At 42.6% G+C, this 20,488-nt stretch overlaps 1 protein-coding gene across 1 annotated transcript in view; it reads right to left on the bottom strand.

Moving 5' to 3' along the window:
* Positions 1–20,488, bottom strand: part of MYOF (myoferlin) — a 386,224-nt gene that overhangs the window by 25,647 nt on the left and 340,089 nt on the right. The window contains 3 exon segments of the mRNA XM_029609901.1: positions 6,960–7,055; positions 7,164–7,252; positions 16,519–16,658. Of these exon segments, the coding sequence (XP_029465761.1) occupies positions 6,960–7,055; positions 7,164–7,252; positions 16,519–16,658 (325 nt within the window).

Below are 20,488 nucleotides of genomic sequence, written 5' to 3'. Positions count from 1 at the left end.
CGTAGTGGGAAAACTCCAGGCCAGAGTCCCTTCACGGAACCCAAAATGTCTATAGCTTCAGATTTATCCCTGTTAATTTTTAATCCTGAAAAAACCCCAAATTGTGCTTGAAGATCCAGGACTCTGGGAAGTGAAGCAACTGGGTTTACCACAAATATCAAAACATCATCTGCAAACGCAGCAATCTTAAATTGGGACCCCCTCAATTGCAAGCCCTCCACCCCTAAGTCACCTTGGATCATCCTTAATAAGGGGTCCAGAGACAAAATGTACAATAAGGGGGAGAGGGGGCATCCCTGCCGTACTCCTCGGCATAACTCAAACGGAGCGGACAATAGACCATTAGCCACTATCATGGACTGGGGGTGTCGATAGAGGGCCGCAATGCTGCTGAGAACATTTCCCTGAAAAACATATTTCTGTAAGACAGAAAATAGATATTCCCACGCCACCCGATCAAACGCCTTTTCGGCGTTGAATCCCACCGCTAAGGCCGGAATGCGATGCTTCAAGCAATGCGTCATTGCCATCCACAGGCTAAGAAGGTGTCTGCTGGCTTTCCGCCCCTTCACAAATCCCACCTGGCCAAGGGAAATCAATTCCGGTAACACCTTGTTGATCCTGTTGGCCAATATCCGGGCAAATAGTTTTACATCAAAATTTAGCAGGGAGATTGGCCGGTAGAGGGCCGCAATGCTGCTGAGAACATTTCCCTGAAAACCATATTTCAGCCATACTCTTTAGTGAGAAATCTTTGCCACCCTTGGGAAGGACAGTAATATACGCCATTGTGGCCTCCTTAGTGAAACCATCCTTGGGTATACCAGTAAAATAAGCTTGTAAGGGATCCCCAACTTCCACCTTTAGTAAATTGTAAAAGTCCGTGTTGAGCCCATCCGGGCCTGGGGCTTTATGCGCTTTGCTGTCCCCTATGTTGTCCCAAATTTCCTGTTTGGTAATGGGGGTATTTATAGCCTCTAATTGCGCTGTACTAATTTTTGGAAGTGTTAACTTGTGAAAGAAACTAGCTTCAGCCATATGTGCCTGCGAAGGGGTATCATTGGTATACAATCTCTCGTAAAAAGCCCGGAAAATGGCACAGATTTTGGTACCTGCGGTATGGCTGGCGCCTGAGGTATCTTTTAACATAGGAATAAAGGTCATTCCCCGTTGGGCTCGAACTTGGTTTGCCAATAGCTTCCCCATTTTGTTCCCAAACCTGTACAGCTTATGCACCTGGTGTAGTAAATCTCTCTGTGTCCTCTGATGGATATAACAGTTTAATGTGTAAAGAAGGTCCCGGTAATCACGTTTGGCTTGAGGAGTGGGACGGTTAGTAAGGTGCCTCCTAGCCCTAGTAACCTCATTTCCCAAGTCTATAAGTTGTTTATTGGCAATCCGCCTCTGTCGTATGACATAAGCTATAATCTCACCCCTTATAGTTGCTTTCCCCGCCTCCCAGAATAGCGCCGGGTTTTCCCTATGCTGAGCATTGTTAAGGGCATAATCTCGCCACTTGTCCTGAAGGAAAGAACGGAAGCCCACATCCTCCGACAAGTATGCCGGGAAGCGCCACCGAGGCTGATCAGGCTTAGGACCCCCAAGTTGAACCTCTACCCAAATCATGGTATGATCAGAGCATTCCTCTGGACCAATCTCAGCCTTCTTGAGCGCATTAAAGCATTGTGGAGACACCAAAATATAATCTAGTCTAGACATCGTGGAATGTGCTCGCGCTATATGGGTATAGTTGCGCAAGTCCGGATGTAGAAGTCTCCAGGGGTCTACCAGCTGCATTTGTTGGCAAAAATAGGGCAACCCTCTATCCTGTCGCTGCCGTGGCCCAGTGCCTCTAGGGGATCTGTCTAAGGAGCCATCCAGCACCTGATTAAAGTCCCCTGCTATGAAAAGTAAACCTTTTTGATGGATAGAGATGAAGTGTATCAGGTCCTGAAAAAAATCATGTCTATAAACATTGGGGCCATAAACGCTACATAAGGTAACAACTGTCCCAAACAGTTTCCCAGTGACTAAAACATATCTGCCCTCCGCATCCGAAAAACTCTGAGCCTCTTCAAACACCACATTTTTACCAATAAGAATTGCAACACCACCTTTTCGACCCGCAGCAGGAGAGTAAAATACCTGCGCCACCCAGTCTCGAGTTAGTTTTCGACTTTCACCTTCTGTAAGGTGTGTTTCTTGCAGTAATGCAATGTTCGCCTTATGACGCTCAGGGATTGAAGCACTTTAGCCCGTTTAATGGGAGACCCAAGACCTGCTACATTCCAAGAAACGCAGCGTAGGGTTTCAGCCATACTCTTTAGTGAGAAATCGAGTACCCCATATGGTTAGATAATCTTGTATACTCCCACGGGGCCACCTCTCCCAGCCTAGAGATGACTCCTGAGCAAGCCTCCCAGTCCAGAAATTCTCCTCATACATGTTCAAGGCACAATTACTTCTATGCCCCTGCATTTTGTACCATTTCAGAAGCCTTAAGGGCCATGGCGAGCATTCCCACCCCACCCTCCCTCCCCCCAGTTTCCCCCCCCCCCCCTTCCTAGAAACCAAATTCTGAACCTCCATTAATAGGAGGCGCGAGACCACTTGATCCACCTTTCTCCAGCTCCCCCACCAACATGGATCATCATAGAAATATGATATGTCTGAACCAAGAACATTAGAGAAATTGAGAGATAAACAAACCACAAACATTGCTCCTAACATGGGTGCTGAGACCAGAACATTCCCCAACCAGAGCTTATTGAATTAGAAGAGGCTTTCACTCTGCATATTACCAGCAAGTCTATGCAGCTTCATTATAGCAGAGCGGTTCATCTGAGGTCAATTTTTTCATGCATAAATTGCTTCACCTCCTCCACAGAGGCAAAACTATGCCAGATTCCATTGTGTTCCATACAAAGCTTAGCTGGATATTGTAAATTAAATCTGTTTCCTTTTGAATAAGTCAGCACAAATAGGTGAAAATTCTCTGCGCTTAGCCGACAAAGCCGCAGAATAGTCCTGAAAGATCAAGATTTTATGATTCTCAAACAGCAGTGAGTCACATTTGCGAAATGCTTGCAAGATATCCGATTTCTGACTGAAATTCAACAGGCGTGCGATTACCACTCTGGGTTTGGGGGCATCCGGTTTTTTTATCCCCAATCTGTGTGCTCTTTCAACAATCAGTTTGCCGACAAAGTTAGGCAAATTGAGAGCTTCTGGCAGCCATGATTCTACCACGTGCGCGAGTTCCCTGTCAGCCACGGAGTCAGGCAACCCAACAAATCTCAAATTATTCCTCCTTGATCTGTTTTCCAGATCTTCAACTTTATTTTCTAAATCGGAGATTTTCTTAGTCAGGGTGCCTTGAGACTGCAATAAACTCTGCGTCTCAGCTTCTACATCAGCGATATGTTGCTGAGTATCGACCACTTGCTGCTTAATCTCTAAGAGAGTTTCATTTCCCAAATTAATTTTTTGCACCAAGTCACTGAACCTCGGTTCCAACGCCTTGACCACTGCCCCGGTTACCTCACCCACAATATCCGCCGTTCCCTGCGGGGCTCCAGGGCTTGGGGGTCCGGCGGCCATTTTGGCTTCACTCTGCCGGGTAGGGAGCTTGTCTTTCCGTTGTGGTTTCGCTGACATGGCGGCCTCGTCGGTGCCAAAGAAGGCTGTAATCGTCTTTTGCGTGCCCTGTTCTGTTGGGGACGCCACTTTGTTCCAAAGTTCGATGCCTGAAATCGCTGCGGGGCGGTGGGGGAGCCAGGAGCACGGTCTGCACACAGCTTACTGGCTCATCAGGTCACGTGGTCTCCCCCCGATATTTTTTAAATAGTCACAAATCGTTAAAGAGTGCGATACAATAGAAATTCCCCCGATTTATTGTGAAAAATCGTTAATTGGATTTGTGTCCACTAATGGGAGTTATTTGGGGGGAGGGCGGGAAAACCGGCACACCAAAACAACCCCTAAACCCACCCTGACTCTTTAAAACGAATCCCTTACCTTCCTCCACCCTCCCAAACCCCCCCAAAACATTTTAAAATCAACTGGTGGTCCAGTGGAAGCCCCGGGACCGATCTCCCGCTCTCAGGCCGTCGGCTGCCACTAATAAAAATGGCACCGATGGCCCTTTGCCCTTACCATGTGAGAGGTGGGGGTGGAGGGATTTTTAAAAAGTATTTTTATGCGATTAAACATCTTTTTCCCTGCTTAGACACTTTAAACTACCCTCTATATTTAGTATTTGCTTGCACAAATTTTTTTCTTTGAGCATTCCTACCTTCCCTTAAGTTGGATGAAATTAATACTTGGGTAAAAGATGCAAAGAAAATAATTAGCAGGTTTTCTGCACTTTTTTTTAAACCTTACTTTTGCACAAATCTTAAATCTAGCTCTTCCAATAATTTCTAGAATCATACATGTAACGAACTATTTATATTGTGTGCATTAAGTGCATCGCCACTTGACTCTGCTCTAGTACTGCCATTTCATACACATGTCCTCATCAGTATGCCAATGCTAGACAAGGGAGGTATTTTGGCTCACATCCTGCTTCTGGCTGCACCAAACCAAAATTCAGGAGGCAATCAGATTTTGCTGGTTGCAAGCACATGAACAGAGAAATTCAAATTATTAAATCAATAATATAAACATACAATCCCTCAGATTTTACTTGAGGAGAAGTCCATTAACTGCTATTAATCAAGTCTGACTTAGGGAATAGCCACTGCTATTAATTGTATCAGTAGCATGGGATCTTCTTAGTGTTTGGATAATTGCCAGGTTCTTGTGGCCTGGTTTGGCCTCTGTTGGAAACAGGATGCTGGGCTTGATGGACCCTTGGTCTGACCCAGCATGGCAATTTCTTATGTTCTTAAATGATTCAGGTGCAGCTTGAATTACTTATAAAAACAGATCACAGAAGATACTGCAGAAATACAACTCAAACTCAATAACTGCATAAATACTTTTTTTTTAAAATAACTTTTTCTGGCATGTATGTATATTGTGTATTTAAGTTCATTTTTGGGTGCCTTCCTTTCTTACAATTTTTATTATTATTTTTTTATTATTTATAATTGTTTTAGATGGTTTCTTTTATATACACATACACTTGACATTCATTTTAGTCCTTTATCACATCAGTGATTTTATTCTATTCCATGTATTTACCCCCCTTTTTTTAAATTTCATTTCTGCAATTTTTCCATTTTTTGTGAATTAGTATTTTTTAGGAACCAGGTTAGTGCTATGCTTGTCACTAGTGTCCGCTTGCCTTTTTATAAATGTGCTCAGTTTTAGATCATAGCCGCATCACATTTGCGATTTTATTTTATTTCATTCACCTTTTTTAATTATTGACTACAAGTGCCCGCTTGCCTTTTTTCAAAAATGGGCTCAGATCCCAGCCGTACATATGGGCATCTTTCAGGTTACGCCTTTTTTTGATTGACAACTATCTTGGCGCCTTTTTGAGCCCTTTAAAAGTCTGCATTTTTATTATCACGATCGGAGAGAGACAGAGCCTGCCATTTTGTGACCAGATTTTTTTCAACGCATCGAATCGTAAGCACCACCTTTGGGAGCCTTTAATTCATACTATATGTCCAATTGGCACAGCAAATTTAATGCGACTTTTTTCTATTTAAAAAATATTCTTGTGGCAAAGCAATTTTTAAAGCAATATGGGTCCAGTTTGTTGTCTGTGGGACCGTGTTTATTTGAATTATTTACAATTATACATAAGCATAGTGCCATATATTTAAATTATTATAATGGCAAGCCTGTGTTTTTTCCCATGTGCTTTAAACAAGAACAGTGTTGTTCTTTCAAGTTTTGTTATATATTTTTTATTTGTTTTTATTTCGGATCTGTTTTTAACTTTTATAGTATAGGAGGAGGCTTTTTAGTAACAACAATCGGCACAGGATATAAAATTGCCAGAGCAACAGTTCTTATTGATGTTAGGCTGGGATTTGACAGGTTTAGTATAGCGGCTTTCATGTGTATTTTTCATTTCAATAAAAGTGAGGACTTTTTAATAGTTTTTGGTCTAGTTGAGTTTTTTGAGTGACCATATAATATTTCTACATTTTTATATGCAGGTCACAAGTTTCAAGTTAATTAACAAATTTTGACTTCAGCCCTGTAGGCACAATACATGTCCTGCTTAAATTGAGTAAGCATTCTCATCTATATGGTTGCCCTTATTTTATTGATACATTTCTAGTATTCTTTTCACTTTATCATTGACTCCCTATCTTCTTATTAAATTTCAGTTCATTCTAACACAAAGTCAGCCTCTCCAGTATTTTTTGGTCTGTATTTACAATCAGAATATTAATTATTTTTATTTCTACAAATACAGTTTCTTGTGTTCCTTGTGTTCTCTGTCTGTATCTTTCTGTATCAATCCGCACACCATTATGTTGAAAAAACACAGATATTTGTTATGATTTTATCTCTGAAGTTTGTACACTCATATATGTTGTTGATTTATTTTAATTTTTCAAGTGTGTTCATTTTTTAATATGTTTTTATATATATTTGTTTTTAGTTGCCCCTGAGGCAGCTCTATAAACTAGAGCGAAACTCGGCCAGAGTCGGGCACGTTTTAATAAAGGGCATTTTCCATCAACTGATTCTTGTTTTCTTCACTATTGTGTATTTAAGTTCATTTTTTTTAAAAGACGATATGTGACTACATTTTGAGTCACATTCAAACTTCAGGAAGAAGCCCATATTGACTACAGAAGGGACTGCACTGCTGAAGGAGGTAAAACAGATTGGCTATTTCAGCCTTTTGAACACAAATTCCCTCTAGGTGAAGGATTCATACTCCAGCCCAAGGACTGAATTAGTTATCAAATGCACCAAATATGCCCAAATCAGCAAGGAGAACACTAGCCAACCTCAAACTCATCATCTAAGAGAGAAAAGCTTACCCTTTAACATAGATATCGCTCATCTCTTCTCCGGTGATGCTTTTCTCATCCAAAATGACATCTTTAGTGTTCCAAACAATAACGCGGAGGACATAGCTGTAACAGACAATCATCAATATAGAGATACATATATAAATACGTTTTTTTTTTTTAAAGCAATGGAGGCTGATTAAAACCACATCATATCGCAATGCAAATACTCACTTTTTAGCTTTACGAGGATCGATATTAAAGGGAGGTCCTGGAGGTCCTAGACTTTTTGGGAAAACATCTACCCACATCTGAAGTTTACCCTGCATAATTCAAATAAAGTCCAAACTATAACTTTTTTGTTGCTCATTTAAACAAATTCTGTGAATATTTAATAAGTAAAATCCTGCAGGATCACCACTGTTACCTGCGATCTGGAGGTGATAGTACCAGGGCTAAGATATGAATCTATAACACACCTAACCATTTAACTGTTTCCTTCCTGCTGTCTTTGGCTACTGTTTACTTACATGCAACGCAGAGGAAAAATCCTAAAAAGCACTTTCTCTAGTGGAATTAAAGGGCACTACTGCTATAAACAGAATTTAGCATGTGGGACTGGCAACATAGAAAATAAGCCAATGTCAATTTTCCATTCTTCCTGCAATACGTAGACAGTAACATTGTAAATGATGGTAGAAAAAGTCCCAAGCAGTCCATCCAGACTGCCCAGCAAGCTTTATTTATTCTTTTAATTAATTTATTTTTATCTGTTAATGTAACTGCTGCTCCGTGCAGGTTACCCCTTAACTTCATTTCCATCCTTTAGCCACTAGGGATTCTCTGTGTTTATCTGAAGCTCTTTTGAATTTCATTACAGTTCTCATCTTAACTACCTCTTCCAGGAGAGCATTCCATGCATCCACCACGCTTTCTGTGAAGAAATATTCCCTGGCATTGTTGCTGAGTCTACCCCCTTGGAGCTTCATATTATGACCTTACATTATCTCTGGTTTTACCCTTACTTTGTCACTCATTCTCTACTCTTATCACATGCATTTTAGAATTCTAATACTATTTAGGGATGTGAATCATTTTTTGACGATTTAAAATATCGTCCGATATTTTTTAAATAGTCATTAATCGTTAAAGAGTGTGATACAATAGAAATTACACTGATTTATCATGAAGAAATCATTAATCAGGTTAGTGCACACTAACGGGAGTTAGGACACAACCTAAAAACCCACCCCGACCCTTTAAAACCGCTCCCTTAGCCTCCACCACCCTCCCGACCCCCCCCCCCCCAAAACGTTTTTAAATTACCTGGTGGTCCAGTGGGCCCCGGGAGCGATCTCCCGCTCTCGGGCCGTCGGCTGCCACTAATAAAAATGGCGCCGATGGCCCTTTGCCCTTACCATGTGACAGGGTAACCGTGCCATTGGCCAGCCCCTGTCACATGGTAGGAGCACTGGACAGCCGGCGCCATTTTTAAAGATGGCGCCGGCCGTCCAGTGCTCCTGCCATGTGACAGGGGCCAGCCAATGGCACGCTTACCCTGTCACATGGTAAGGGCAAAGGGCCATCTGCGCCATTTTTATTAGTGGCAGCCAACGGACCAAGAGCGGGAGATCTCTCCCGGGGCCCACTGGACCACTAGGTAATTTTAAAATGTTTTTGGGGAGGTCGGGAGGGTGGTGGAGGCTAAGGGAGTGGTTTTAAAGGGTCGGGGTGGATTTTTGTTTATCGGATCGGGCGCAGCTGATAAAAAAAAAACTGATCGGGCCGGACGAACAAAATGCACGATTTGAATCGGAACCGGAACCGAAGCGATACCGGTTCCGATTCACATTTCTAATACTATTTCTGACTCCACTACCACCTCCATTTGGGAGATTCTTCAATATATCCACCACCCTTTCTGCAAAGAAATATTTGCTGCTATTACTCCCAAGTCTATCTTCTTTCAGCCTTATAACACAGCCCCTTAGTTCTAGAGTTTCCTTTTCATAGAAGGATGCTCACCTCTTGTGCATTAATAACGTTGAGAAATTTTAATACCTTACCAATTGTCTCTCTTCACCTCCTCCTGTAGGGTATAGGTATTTAAATCCTTAAGTCTCTTGTGGCCCCCCAGGCCACAAGAGAGAATTTCTTAATATCAATCATGCTTGATCTTTCTATTTGGAAGGTTAATGAATATTGTAGTATACTAGAGCATGGGAAAGTTCCAGGGAGAGAGAATTCATCATAGGAGTAAGGAGTGACATGATGACTGACATGTAGTACAGTCCCTTTTGGGCATGGACTACATAGGAGTATATAACCCTTGCTGACTTTAGAGCTGGGGCTTCTCCAGGGTGAAAGAGCATCAAGGAGGATGTAGCTGCTAACCCCCTCATGGGGATACAGCAGGGGAGAAGTAGGAGTCAGGTGGGAATAATCTCCAAGTATCTCAGAAAGCCTGAGGGAGAAATAGAGCAGAGTATGGGATTTAAGAGAAGTTTAAGAAGAAGGGTTTTCTAACTGTGGTAGGAACTTGCAGGACCAAGAGACAAACTGTGCCTTACTAGCACTTGCCATGGGGCTCAGTTGATTACATTTCTGAAAAGATAAGGGGTAATCTTCCTTGAGCTAATCAGGATATTTGTGAGTACCCAAAGCAGAGTGTTTAGAGACTGAGTGGGCCTGTGTAGGCCAAAGTGAACTGTGATTCCTTGGTCTTAAGTGGACGGTTTTTGAGACTTTTTTTTCTCCCTGTTTATGAGTATTAGAGCACATTTTTGGAGTGAACATCTGTAATTTTTGGATTGAGATTGACTGTGTGTCTGGCCCAGTTTGGCCCTGCAGGGTATCCTGCCCCCAAGCCCATGGCCCAAGGAGGAGTGACTTTTCCTCACTTTGGGGCTCCCCAAGGTAAGAAGGTGACTCCTTGGTGCAGGGGTTACACTCTCATTATAGGTCTTAGGGTACAGACTGTGAATCATTTTGATTAGAGCAATGGTTCCCAATCTGGCACAAGACCATCACAGGGGGTGTGCACCGGAAGGGAGACAAAGTGCAACTGTAGACAAAAGCAGTAGACTGACCTCACCTCTGAGGAGGTCTGCTCTAAAGCTAATGCCGCCTAATTATTTTATCTTTTTGAAAAAAAAAAAAGTTGAAATTATGTTTATTTATTTATTTATTTTTTGTGGAAGCTTTGGTGGGTGATCAGTTCATTCCTTAAGGAGAGATTTATACAGTTACAGTGATTGAAGTTTATGATTATTAATTTAGATTGATGTTATAGTGGGAGTGGAGGAGAGAGGAATGGGAGTGATATTTGTGGGGTAAGTGTTGGGGTTGAGGGGATAGGATGGGAGATGAAGGGGAAGCTTTGGGAGGAGTGGAAGGGAGTGTGGGGGTATGGGTGGATAATTTTATTTGATGATGATGTTAATTTTATAGTGTAACTTCCACAATTAACCTCCCCACCTTATCAAAATTTCATATACAAGCTGAAGATCTATTTAGGAGATTACTTGTATGGGGTATCCTTTTGGGATTATCAAATGGCTCCTGCTTGACCAGGGGTGGATTCCCAATGACGACCGGCCCGGGGATTCGCCGCCCAGGCCGGCCCATCAGATACCACGTAGTCTGCAGAGCGCGGCTCTGTCACAGCCGCGCTCGGCAGACCATGTGACTAGAGCGACCGGCCTACCGGGGGATGCCAGATCCCCCGATAGGCCAATCCACCCCTGTGATTGACAATGAAACTTCAAATAAAGACATGCAGTTGGCATGTGTCTGAAATATACAGCTAGAGACCGAGAGAAGTTGCCTCCTGGATTTTCAAACATTGAGCAATTTTACAGATGTACTCTTTTTATTTATTTATTTATTTTTTACAAGCGCTCTTAATAGCATAGACCAGCAGTAGAAGTATCCGGGGACTTTGTAGTACTACATTACTATTTTTCCTGAAGATTGGAGGGTGGCCAATGTAACCCCAATATTTAAAAAAGGCTCCAGGGGCGATCCGGGTATCTATAGACCAGTGAGCCTGACTTTAGTGCCGGGAAAAATAGTGGAAACTATTCTAAAGATCAAAATCGTAGAGCATATTGAAAGACATGGTTTAATGGAACACACTCAACATGGAGGTCTTGCCTAACAAATCTGCTTCAATTTTTTGAAGGGGTTAATAAATATGTGGATAAAGGTGAACCGGTAGATGTAGTGTATTTGGATTTTCAGAAGGCGTTTGACAAAGTCCCTCATGAGAGGCTTCTAAGAAAACTAAAAAGTCATGGGATAGGAGGAGATATCCTTTCGTGGATTACAAACTGGATAAAAGACAGGAAACAGAGAGTAGGATTAAATGGTCAATTTTCTCAGTGGAAAAGGGTAAATAGTGGAGTGCCTCAGGGATCTGTACTTGGACCGGTGCTTTTCAATATATATATATATCAATGATCTGGAAAGGAATACGACGAGTGAGGTTATCAAATTTGCGGATGATACAAAATTATTCAGAGTAGTTAAATCACAAGCAGACTGTGATAAATTACAGGAGGATCTTGCAAGACTGGAATATTGGGCATCCAAATGGCAGATGAAATTTAATGTGGACAAGTGCAAGGTGTTGCATATAGGGAAAAATAACCCTTGCAGTAGTTACACAATGTTAGGTTCCATATTAGGAGCTACCACCCAGGAAAAAGATCTAGGCATCATAGTGGATAATACTTTAAAACCGTCAGCTCAGTGTGCTGCAGCAGTCAAAAAAGCCAACAGAATGTTAGGAATTATTAGGAAGGAAATGGTTAATAAAATGGAAAATGTCATAATGCCTCTATATCGCTCCATGGTGAGACCGCACCTTGAATACTGTGAACAATTCTGGTCGCCGCATCTCAAAAGATATAGTTGTGATGGAGAAGGTACAGAGAAGGGCAACCAAAATGATAAAGGGGATGGAACAGCTCCCCTATGAGGAAAGGCTGAAGAGGTTAGGACTGTTCAGCTTGGAGAAGAGACAGCTGAGGGGGGATATGATAGAAGTCTTTAAGATCATGAGAGGTCTTGAACGAGTAGATGTGACTCGTTTATTTACACTTTCGAATAATAGAAGGACTAGGGGGCATTCCACGAAGTTAGCAAGTAGCACATTTAAGACTAATCGGAGAAAATTCTTTTTCACTCAATGCACAATAAAGCTCTGGAATTTGTTGCCAGAGGATGTTGTTAGTGCAGTTAGTGTAGCTGGGTTCAAAAAAGGTTTGGATAAGTTCTTGGAGGAGAAGTCCATTAATGGCTATTAATCAAGTTTACTTAGGGAATAGTCACTGCTATTAATTGCATCAGTAGCATGGGATCTTCTTAGTGTTTGGGTAATTGCCAGGTTCTTGTGGCCTGGTTTGGCCTCTGTTGGAAACAGAATGCTGGACTTGATGGACCCTTGGTCTGACCCAGCATGGCAATTTCTTATGTTCTTATGTTCCACTGTAATCTTTCTTGAAAAACAAGAACCACCAGACATAAGACATGTGGTCATTGTAAAATGTGCACACAGGCAATCACAGGTCTATGCTGGATCAATGGAAAAAACGAATAAGGCAAAAGAGTTTTCAGTTTAAGCTTCATACATCATATTTATGATCATTTGCCCATGTTCAAAAAAGGTTCATTATGGAAGCTTTGAGTATATCCTTCCATCTTTAGTGGGGAGATAATGAGACATTGGGTACTGTCAATATTTTTCTGTAGTAGGAAGATTTAATGGTATGTAAGTTGCTCTGGACTGGAAAGGTACTGCGAATAATCACGTTTATCTAAATAAGTAAATAATCCCACTGTCTGATCCCTTGCCGAGACGAAGATATCAAGATTGCGGTCTGGAAGTGCCCAAATAGGCACAGAGAGGAGGTGGGGAAAAGTGCAGCTGATCACTGACAGGAGCAGCCTGAAGCTGTGGTGAGAGGAGTAGGAGGAGAGGAAGCGCATTGCTACCGGTACTTTTACATGACCATAGGAGGTAGCGAGCCGGATGATAACCTTGAAGAGCATTTCTGGCACTTGCTGCATGTGCCCTGACTGCCCTGTTGGCCTGACAGTGAGGGAGAAAAGCTGTAGTCAGGGCCGGTGCAAGGGTATTGGGTTCCCTAGGCGACCCTTGCGCTGCCGCCCCCCCCTCCCATTCGCACTCCCCCCCCCCCACCTGTTTCGGTGCTGACTGTGTGCTTCTCAGGGCGCCGAGCCATAGGAGGCGCCAAAGAGCAGCCACATGGTGCCGCAAGCGGGGCCTATCCTGTTCACGGCAAAGAGAAATAGACTGTGTGCACTATTCCTTTTTGCCACGAGTGGGATAGGCCCCGCTTGCGGCACCATGTGGCTGCTCTTTGGCGCCTCCTATGGCTCGGCGCCCTAGGCGACCACCAAACTTCGCCTAATGGACGCGCCGGCCCTGGCTTTAGTGAGTGAGCAGTCTGGCCATGGGGGGAGGTGGAAGCAGGGCAAGAGAGAAGAAACCCATGGAGGGCCAGCATTTGAAGGAGCAGAGAAGGGGGCCACAGGAAACACAGACTAGGAGGGAAAGCACTCAGGAAGAGGACACAGTGAGAGGGAAGCAGGGCACGAAGGAGGAAAGAGCAGAGGAGTGAAAGCACTTGGAAAAGGGCCTTAAGAGGGAAGAAGGAGAGGACCAAGGAAAAGGATAGTAGGGAAGGCACTCAGGAAGGGGTCATGGGGAGTGTGCAGCACTCAGGAAGGGACTGTGGAGGAAGGGCAGAAGGGAGGAAGGGGCAGTGTGGAGAAGAAAAGGAGGAAGGTTGTAGAGGAGAGCGTACTCAGGAAGCAACCATGAGTGGGAGAAGGACAGAAGGGAGATCATCGGAAAGAGCTTCATAGGGAGAAAATAGGAGGGAGAGAACCAAGGAAAAGGTCGCAGGAGGGAGGGCACTCAGTTAGGGGCCATGGATAGAGGGAAACAGGGCAAGAGGAAAGGTACTTGGAAAGGAGCCAGGTGGTGAGGGAGGGCAGAAGGGAGAGCACAGTTTGTATCAGTAAGAATTCTTTATTTAATATTAATTTTTTTTTATACATTACCAATGATTCTGGAGTGCACTTTATCATTTATTACATCAGTTAGTTTTTCATGTTCCATTTAACAGCATGTAAAAATTGAAGGGAAACACACGAGGGTCTGTGAAATGTTTGGAGGATGAAAAGGGGTCCATGTTCCCGAAAAGGTTGGGAACCTCTGCTTTAGAATGCGGGAAAACACTCCGGATGAGGTTTTACCAATTTTTATACAGGCATGATCACATCTTTTCTGCTGAGTGCAGCTTTCCCTAGGTACCCTAGCATTCCAATGCTCACTGGACAAGGCTTTTATTTAGCATTAATAACGACTAATATTGAACAGAGAGGGAAATGCAAGATATTCTTCTCTTGGAGATTTACATTTAATCCTCTTCTCAAACCGGTGTAGCCCCTCCTTAATGTACAAGTCCGGTATGGATAGGCATATACATTTATTTGTACTCTTTGGGGCAGGAACCCAAGTTAGCTGTATTTCTTTCGCTCCTTCCAAACGTGTAGGTTCGATAGACTTGGGGATGAAAGGATTAATTTCTGATTACAATTTCTTCCTCAATCTGTACAGGAATGTTTAGTGCCAGACCGGAAGAAATCCTAACCTCCGTGGCTTGGAAAAATAGGGCAGGGTGTCCCTTTGTATGTTCAGAACCACCTTCTCTAACTTGCAAGGATATACAGTTATGGTCTTTGCACAGAGAGATAAACTTGTCCTTCTCCTCAGGGTCTGAAGAATCATCGGATGGGTGTCCTTTGATTAGTAGGCTTCGTCTGTACTCACTGTTAGATGCAGGGCCGGTGCAAGGGTATTAGGCTCCCTAGGTACCTTCTGCCTTGCACCTGACCCCCCCCCCCCCCCCGGTCGCGCCGCCCCATCCCCCTTGACGCTTCACGCTGCCCTGCCCGGGCTCGTGCACTCTCGCCCACTCCTCCACATGGAGGAAACCAGAGCAAGATGGCAGGAGGTGGCGTGAGCCGGGGTCCGACCTGAGGGAGCCACTGCAGGGGGGGGAGGGGGGGGAGACCAGGTTACCAAATTTGCCTAGTGGTTCCACAGGCCCTGGTTAGAGGATCCAAACCTTCTTTGTTCTTATGCAGTCCTTTGTGCTTTTATTTGAATCCCTGATGGGAGGAGTCCCCTAGAGCAGGACTTTCTGGGCTGCAGTTAGGAAGGAAGGGCAGTCAAAACTTCCCCCCGTATGCTGAACTTAATCTTCTTAAAAACTGAAGACAGAACACGGGGTGTTTCCTTACAGCAGGTCACCAACAACCCCTTCCTCACTGAGGCAAATGGAGGGCAGGTCTTCCCTAACCTGCCCAGCCTCAGACCCAGTGTTCACCAATCCTTGAGCCCAGGTGGTGTACAGGCTCCAGTAAGGCCCCTAATACTTAAAAGGTTAAAGTCCAAAAAGTGCACTCAGAGAGAATCTCCCACTAGACAGGTTGTGTACTGGCTGGGCAGAAAGCCTCCCAACCCTGATCAGGACCACCAATCAGAGTTTGCTTGGCTAAACTGGGCCTGTAAAATAACAAAAGCTAAGCTCCTCTCTACCTCTGTACTTCATTCCAACCAAAAAGGATTGCTTCCCAAGCTGTAGCAAGGGTGTGGTTATATACTATTACAAGTGGGGCGGCCATTCCAGACTCCACAGAAGGAGAGTCTGCATTTGAATGGCTCCTCCCATTATCCATTCTGCTCAAACTAGAGGACGGATACTAAACACTCAGGAATTACTGGTAACCTGAGAAGATGACTGTGCTACACCGGCATAATATTTTAAAGAAATATAATGCATTCCGAATACCTTTAGAACTAAAAGTAGTGGATCCCTAAAGGCTAGAGGATGGAAATGAAGAAATGAGTGCATGGGGGTAACTTGCTGGTGCAACGGTTACTACCCTTAACCAATAAGCCTTGATACTGTTGATGCAACTCCATTACTGTTCACTGTTTCAACGGCAGGAGGAAAAGGGGAATTGGATTCAGACAGCAACTAGCAAGGGCCCCGACTTTGACGGTCTGGGAAACTGATAAGCTTGAGGTAACCTGCACAGCACAGAAGATACTGCCATAACCTTGCTGGGCAGACTGAATGGATCATTTGGTCCTTTTCTGCCATCATTTCTATGTTTCTATGTAATATAGTTTCCAATATTTGATCAGTAGAACATTTTCCTTTCATACCCACAGTTTAAATGGCAAAGCATGCAGATATTTATTTGAACTTAATGTTCTGGTTTTCTTTGGACATCAGAAAGTTGATTACAATGTAATATGCCACATACCTGCTTCAGAAATGTAAATATTTTGACTGTAGAATTATACATGCCTTGCCCCAGAATACATTGTTAGGCTACTATAGAAAACCATCTTAACTCTTTTGGAAAGCTATAACTACACAATTGCCATCACCTAAAGTATTTGTCATTCTTTGCTTAGTGTGCAGGTTAAGTGTGGGAGTGCCTGGATGTGGCACTTTAAAGATGGACGATTATACAGTCTTACCTGGGAAATGTTGGGCTGGAAGGTGCTGTACAAAGTCCTCGTCTCCACATGTTCAGGAACAAGTCCATGGGCTCTTAAGACATGAAGGGCAAGACGTTCATCACTGGGTCCAAGATGTTGGTGCAACTTTTTATTCATCTCTGGAATATAACAAATACAAAGAAAATGGGCTCTAACCCTGCTGAAGCCCTGGTTTCTCCAAGCTGCTCTGACTCACAGAGGGGTTCAATAAAAGAACAGTCTCAGTGTGTTTGATGCTCAAGCTGCTCTTCAAATACAGAAAGTAGTTAAGAACTTAGTACATAATTTAGGAATTTTGAAGAAAAATATATGCATGAATTTATATTTTCTTATTAAAGTACAAACACAAACTGGAAGATTCTGCCACCCAATTTTTAAAACAATTTTTACCTGTATGAGCTGTTTTAACATTAGGAATAAAAGCGGAATTTTATGCAAAAATTTCCAAATTCAAAATACAAAGGCCAATATTGAAACACCATTTATCCGCTTAAGTGGCGGCCACTAAAAATCCGGCTTTGTTCAGCATGTCCCACTTAGCCGGCTAAGTAGATAGGGCGGGGAATGGGTGAATTAAGGTGGGGCAACTTATCAGGTTATCTTAACCAGACAAGTACCTATACTTATCCTTATCCAGTTAAGTTTACCAAATAAGTCAGACCTGCTCAATATCAGGTCTAACGTTATCCAGCTATAACTTATCCAGCTAACTAGAACTTAGCTGGTTATACTCAGCAGCATAGCTATGCTGATGAATATCCCTTCTAAGTTATCCAGATAAGTTATATCTGGATAATTTAGATACTGGATATCTGAATATTGGACCCACCATTGTTAAACCAAAGAATTCATTGAGCAATAGAAACCAAATAATTCTACCACAGGCAGGACTCTAACTGAACCAGATACTATTAATTAGAAGAGTTTTCCTTCTCTCTACTTTTTAAAGGCAATGCTCAGTATTTGTAGATCTAAAAAATATGTGCAACAAATTCAGACACCGAAGCTAGCAAATATTATACAGAAAACAAGACAGCGAGTACTGCAGCTCAACATTAAATACTCACAAACAAATTTCTGCTTCAGTTAAGGGGGCCTATTTGTCAACATGCATTAACACTCGTTGTTATTAAATAGGCCACATTGAGATTAAAAGAGTCTGTTGATAAATACTGTGTTAAAGCACATTCACCATTTTAGTTAATATGGCCCTAACCTAAAAATGGAAGCATGGCTCTTCATAATCTATGGGGTTGATCCACCCTTGGTTTTGGCCTTCAGTAGGTAAACAGTGGCTGCATATTGGGTTTTCCTGAATATTTACTGTTGCGAACAGTATAATTGCTGCAAATTTGGCATGTTTTGAAACATTGTAAAAATTATTTGTGAGGGTCCAACTAAAGATATCTTCAGTGTGAAGGAAGCAGAGCCTCTCTCTGCTCATGCCCCCAAAGGATTATACACCTATCTAGACACATGTTCTGAAGTTCTATATCCCAAATAGATTTACTTCTGCTCAAAGAAGTAGTCAGTTCAGTCTGCCAACCTCCCATTTGCCCACTTATCTCCTATTTCTAATAAGAGGAGGAAAACATTTTTTTCTTCTGTGCTGCTCTCTCATTTTTTTTTTTTTTTGCTACGATTCCATTGAAATGTAATTGAAAAGACATCGCATGCAAATTTATTACAGCTTAATATTTTTTTTATATAAAAGTGCGTTTCAAAATGGAGAAAAAAGCCTCAGTAGTGGGGTCTCACCTAGCATTACTGAAGCATTTTCCTCCATTTTGAAACACACTTTTAAATTTAAAAAAATGTATGTGGTGGAGTCAATTTGCATACAGTTTCTAATTAAAGAGTTAGAAAAAAATCCCATTTGGAGTAATTTCTTGACAATTTTATAGGGACAGTAATACGATAGCTGCAGCACTTCTGTCAGAATTTGTCCAAGAGGACCAAAGGGAGAAAGTGTGGTTGTTACAGGGCATAGCTAAAACACATATGTTCTTTTCTCACAATTAACAGCAGCCAATAAAATATAGAGGCATATAGAGCCTTGTGTTTGCCTTTCTACTTGGTCTAAGATGGATATGCATTTGAGATACCCCTCAATGGCTTTAAGAGCATATCGGTTCTGTTATACACATTGCAGGATGCACACTGTAGTAGAATAGTTCACTTTAGAACAGATTTAAAGATGCTAATAGAGTGCCCGAGTAGATTCAGGCTGACCAGAGCTTTCCTGCCTCAGCTCTGTGAGAAGCTATATGGTTGTATGGACTCCTGTTGAGGCCACCCTTACAGTTTGTCAGAGAGTAGCAGGTGTAAAGACTGGCATCAGTCAGTCCTATGTATTCAGATGTGTTAACTCTTGGCTAGGTGATTATTGCCTTTATCCCTGTATAGCGAAGATGGTCTTCTTTGACATACCTTACTTTCTTAACATCACTGGGGTTATTAACCGCACGCATATGGGTTTGATTCCTCACGAAGCCAGGAAGTCATCTACCAGAAAGGTAATCATGACCAGTCTGAATATCCAGATCTACTGAGATCATTACTAACTGGTGATGGATCTGGTGGCTAGGTTTCTCAGTGCCTGCTATTATGCCCATTTACTAAGGTGTAGACCCGCCTCTATGAGATCCGGGAGTTGATGTTCTTCTAAGTGCTGGAACTGTTGTCTTCTGTGATGCTAGTTATAGTTTCATAGCTTTGAGCATTTAATGGTGTATAATTTTAATTCTGTGTCTGTACATGATAAGAACATGTCATACTGGGTCAGACCAAAGGTCCATCAAGCCCAGCATCCTGTCTCCAACAGTGGCCAATCCAGGCCATCAGAACCTGGCAAGTACCCAAAAACTAAGTCTATACCATGTTACTGTTGCTAGTAATAACAGTGGCTATTTTCTAAGGGCCAGATTTTAAAAGCCCTACGTGCGCCAGGCTTATTTTAAAAGGCCCGGCCACACATGTGTAAGTCCCGGGGCTTCGAGAAAGGGCCAGGGCAGGGCTAGAGGCCCCCAGCACAGCAGCCATTTACTGCTGTGTTGGAGAATTGCGTGCTGCCGGCACGTGCAACCTGCGCCTGTTTTGAGCAGCTGCAAAAGGTGAGACAGCTTTTTGGAGATGAGTTAGGATAGGGCTAGTTATCTCCTATTGGACTTGGTTGTGTGGCTATTAACCCATTATATCCCAAATCTTCTAAGAAGCTATCCTCTAAATAGGACATGGAAACACAATATGTTAATTAGCATATGTCTTATTTGGTTGGAAAAAGCCAATGAGTTAAGTTCGGGGTCTTTTACTCCAATCAATGTGTCTTAAGGTGTGGTGTCCTGCAAGGATCTGCCCTATCTCCTTATCTGTAAAATTATCTTCATGACACCATTATACAAATGTGCCAAAGAAGGCAGGTCTGAACTGTCATTGTTACACAGATCCAAGGAAGGTGTGGATGAAAAGGATATCATAATCAATAGAGGCTTCAGTCAGGTAGCTCAGTGGTTGTGAGTTAATAAGGCAAAGCTTAATATAATGAAATTGGGAGTATTATGGGTGGGGAAAAATGAACTTTATCCAGCTTTTAAAGTCCACATTGGTGATGTTGCTCTCCCTTTTATCATTACAGTACTAAACCTAAGAGTTACATGTGATTCAGGGCTCAGGTGCTGCCCACATGTTACAACATTGGTGAAGATGTGCTTTGGCTACTTATGTATGATGCATCAACTGCACTCCTACCTATGCAGAATTTAGTGGCCGATATACATGACCTGATTAAAGCAAGATTAGCAACTTAATTTTGATGGGGTTACCACAGGAGGATATACAGAGGTTGCTACTGGTACAAAATATAGCAGCCAGAATGGTAAGAGGGTTCAAATGTAAGCATCAAGTTGCCCCTATAGTAATAAATTTACACTAGCTGCCAATTATGACTCAG

Source organism: Rhinatrema bivittatum, chromosome 7 (genome assembly GCF_901001135.1).
Source record: "Rhinatrema bivittatum chromosome 7, aRhiBiv1.1, whole genome shotgun sequence".
Taxonomy (NCBI): Eukaryota; Metazoa; Chordata; class Amphibia; order Gymnophiona; family Rhinatrematidae; genus Rhinatrema; species Rhinatrema bivittatum.
This window is presented reverse-complemented; position numbering and strand designations above follow the sequence as displayed.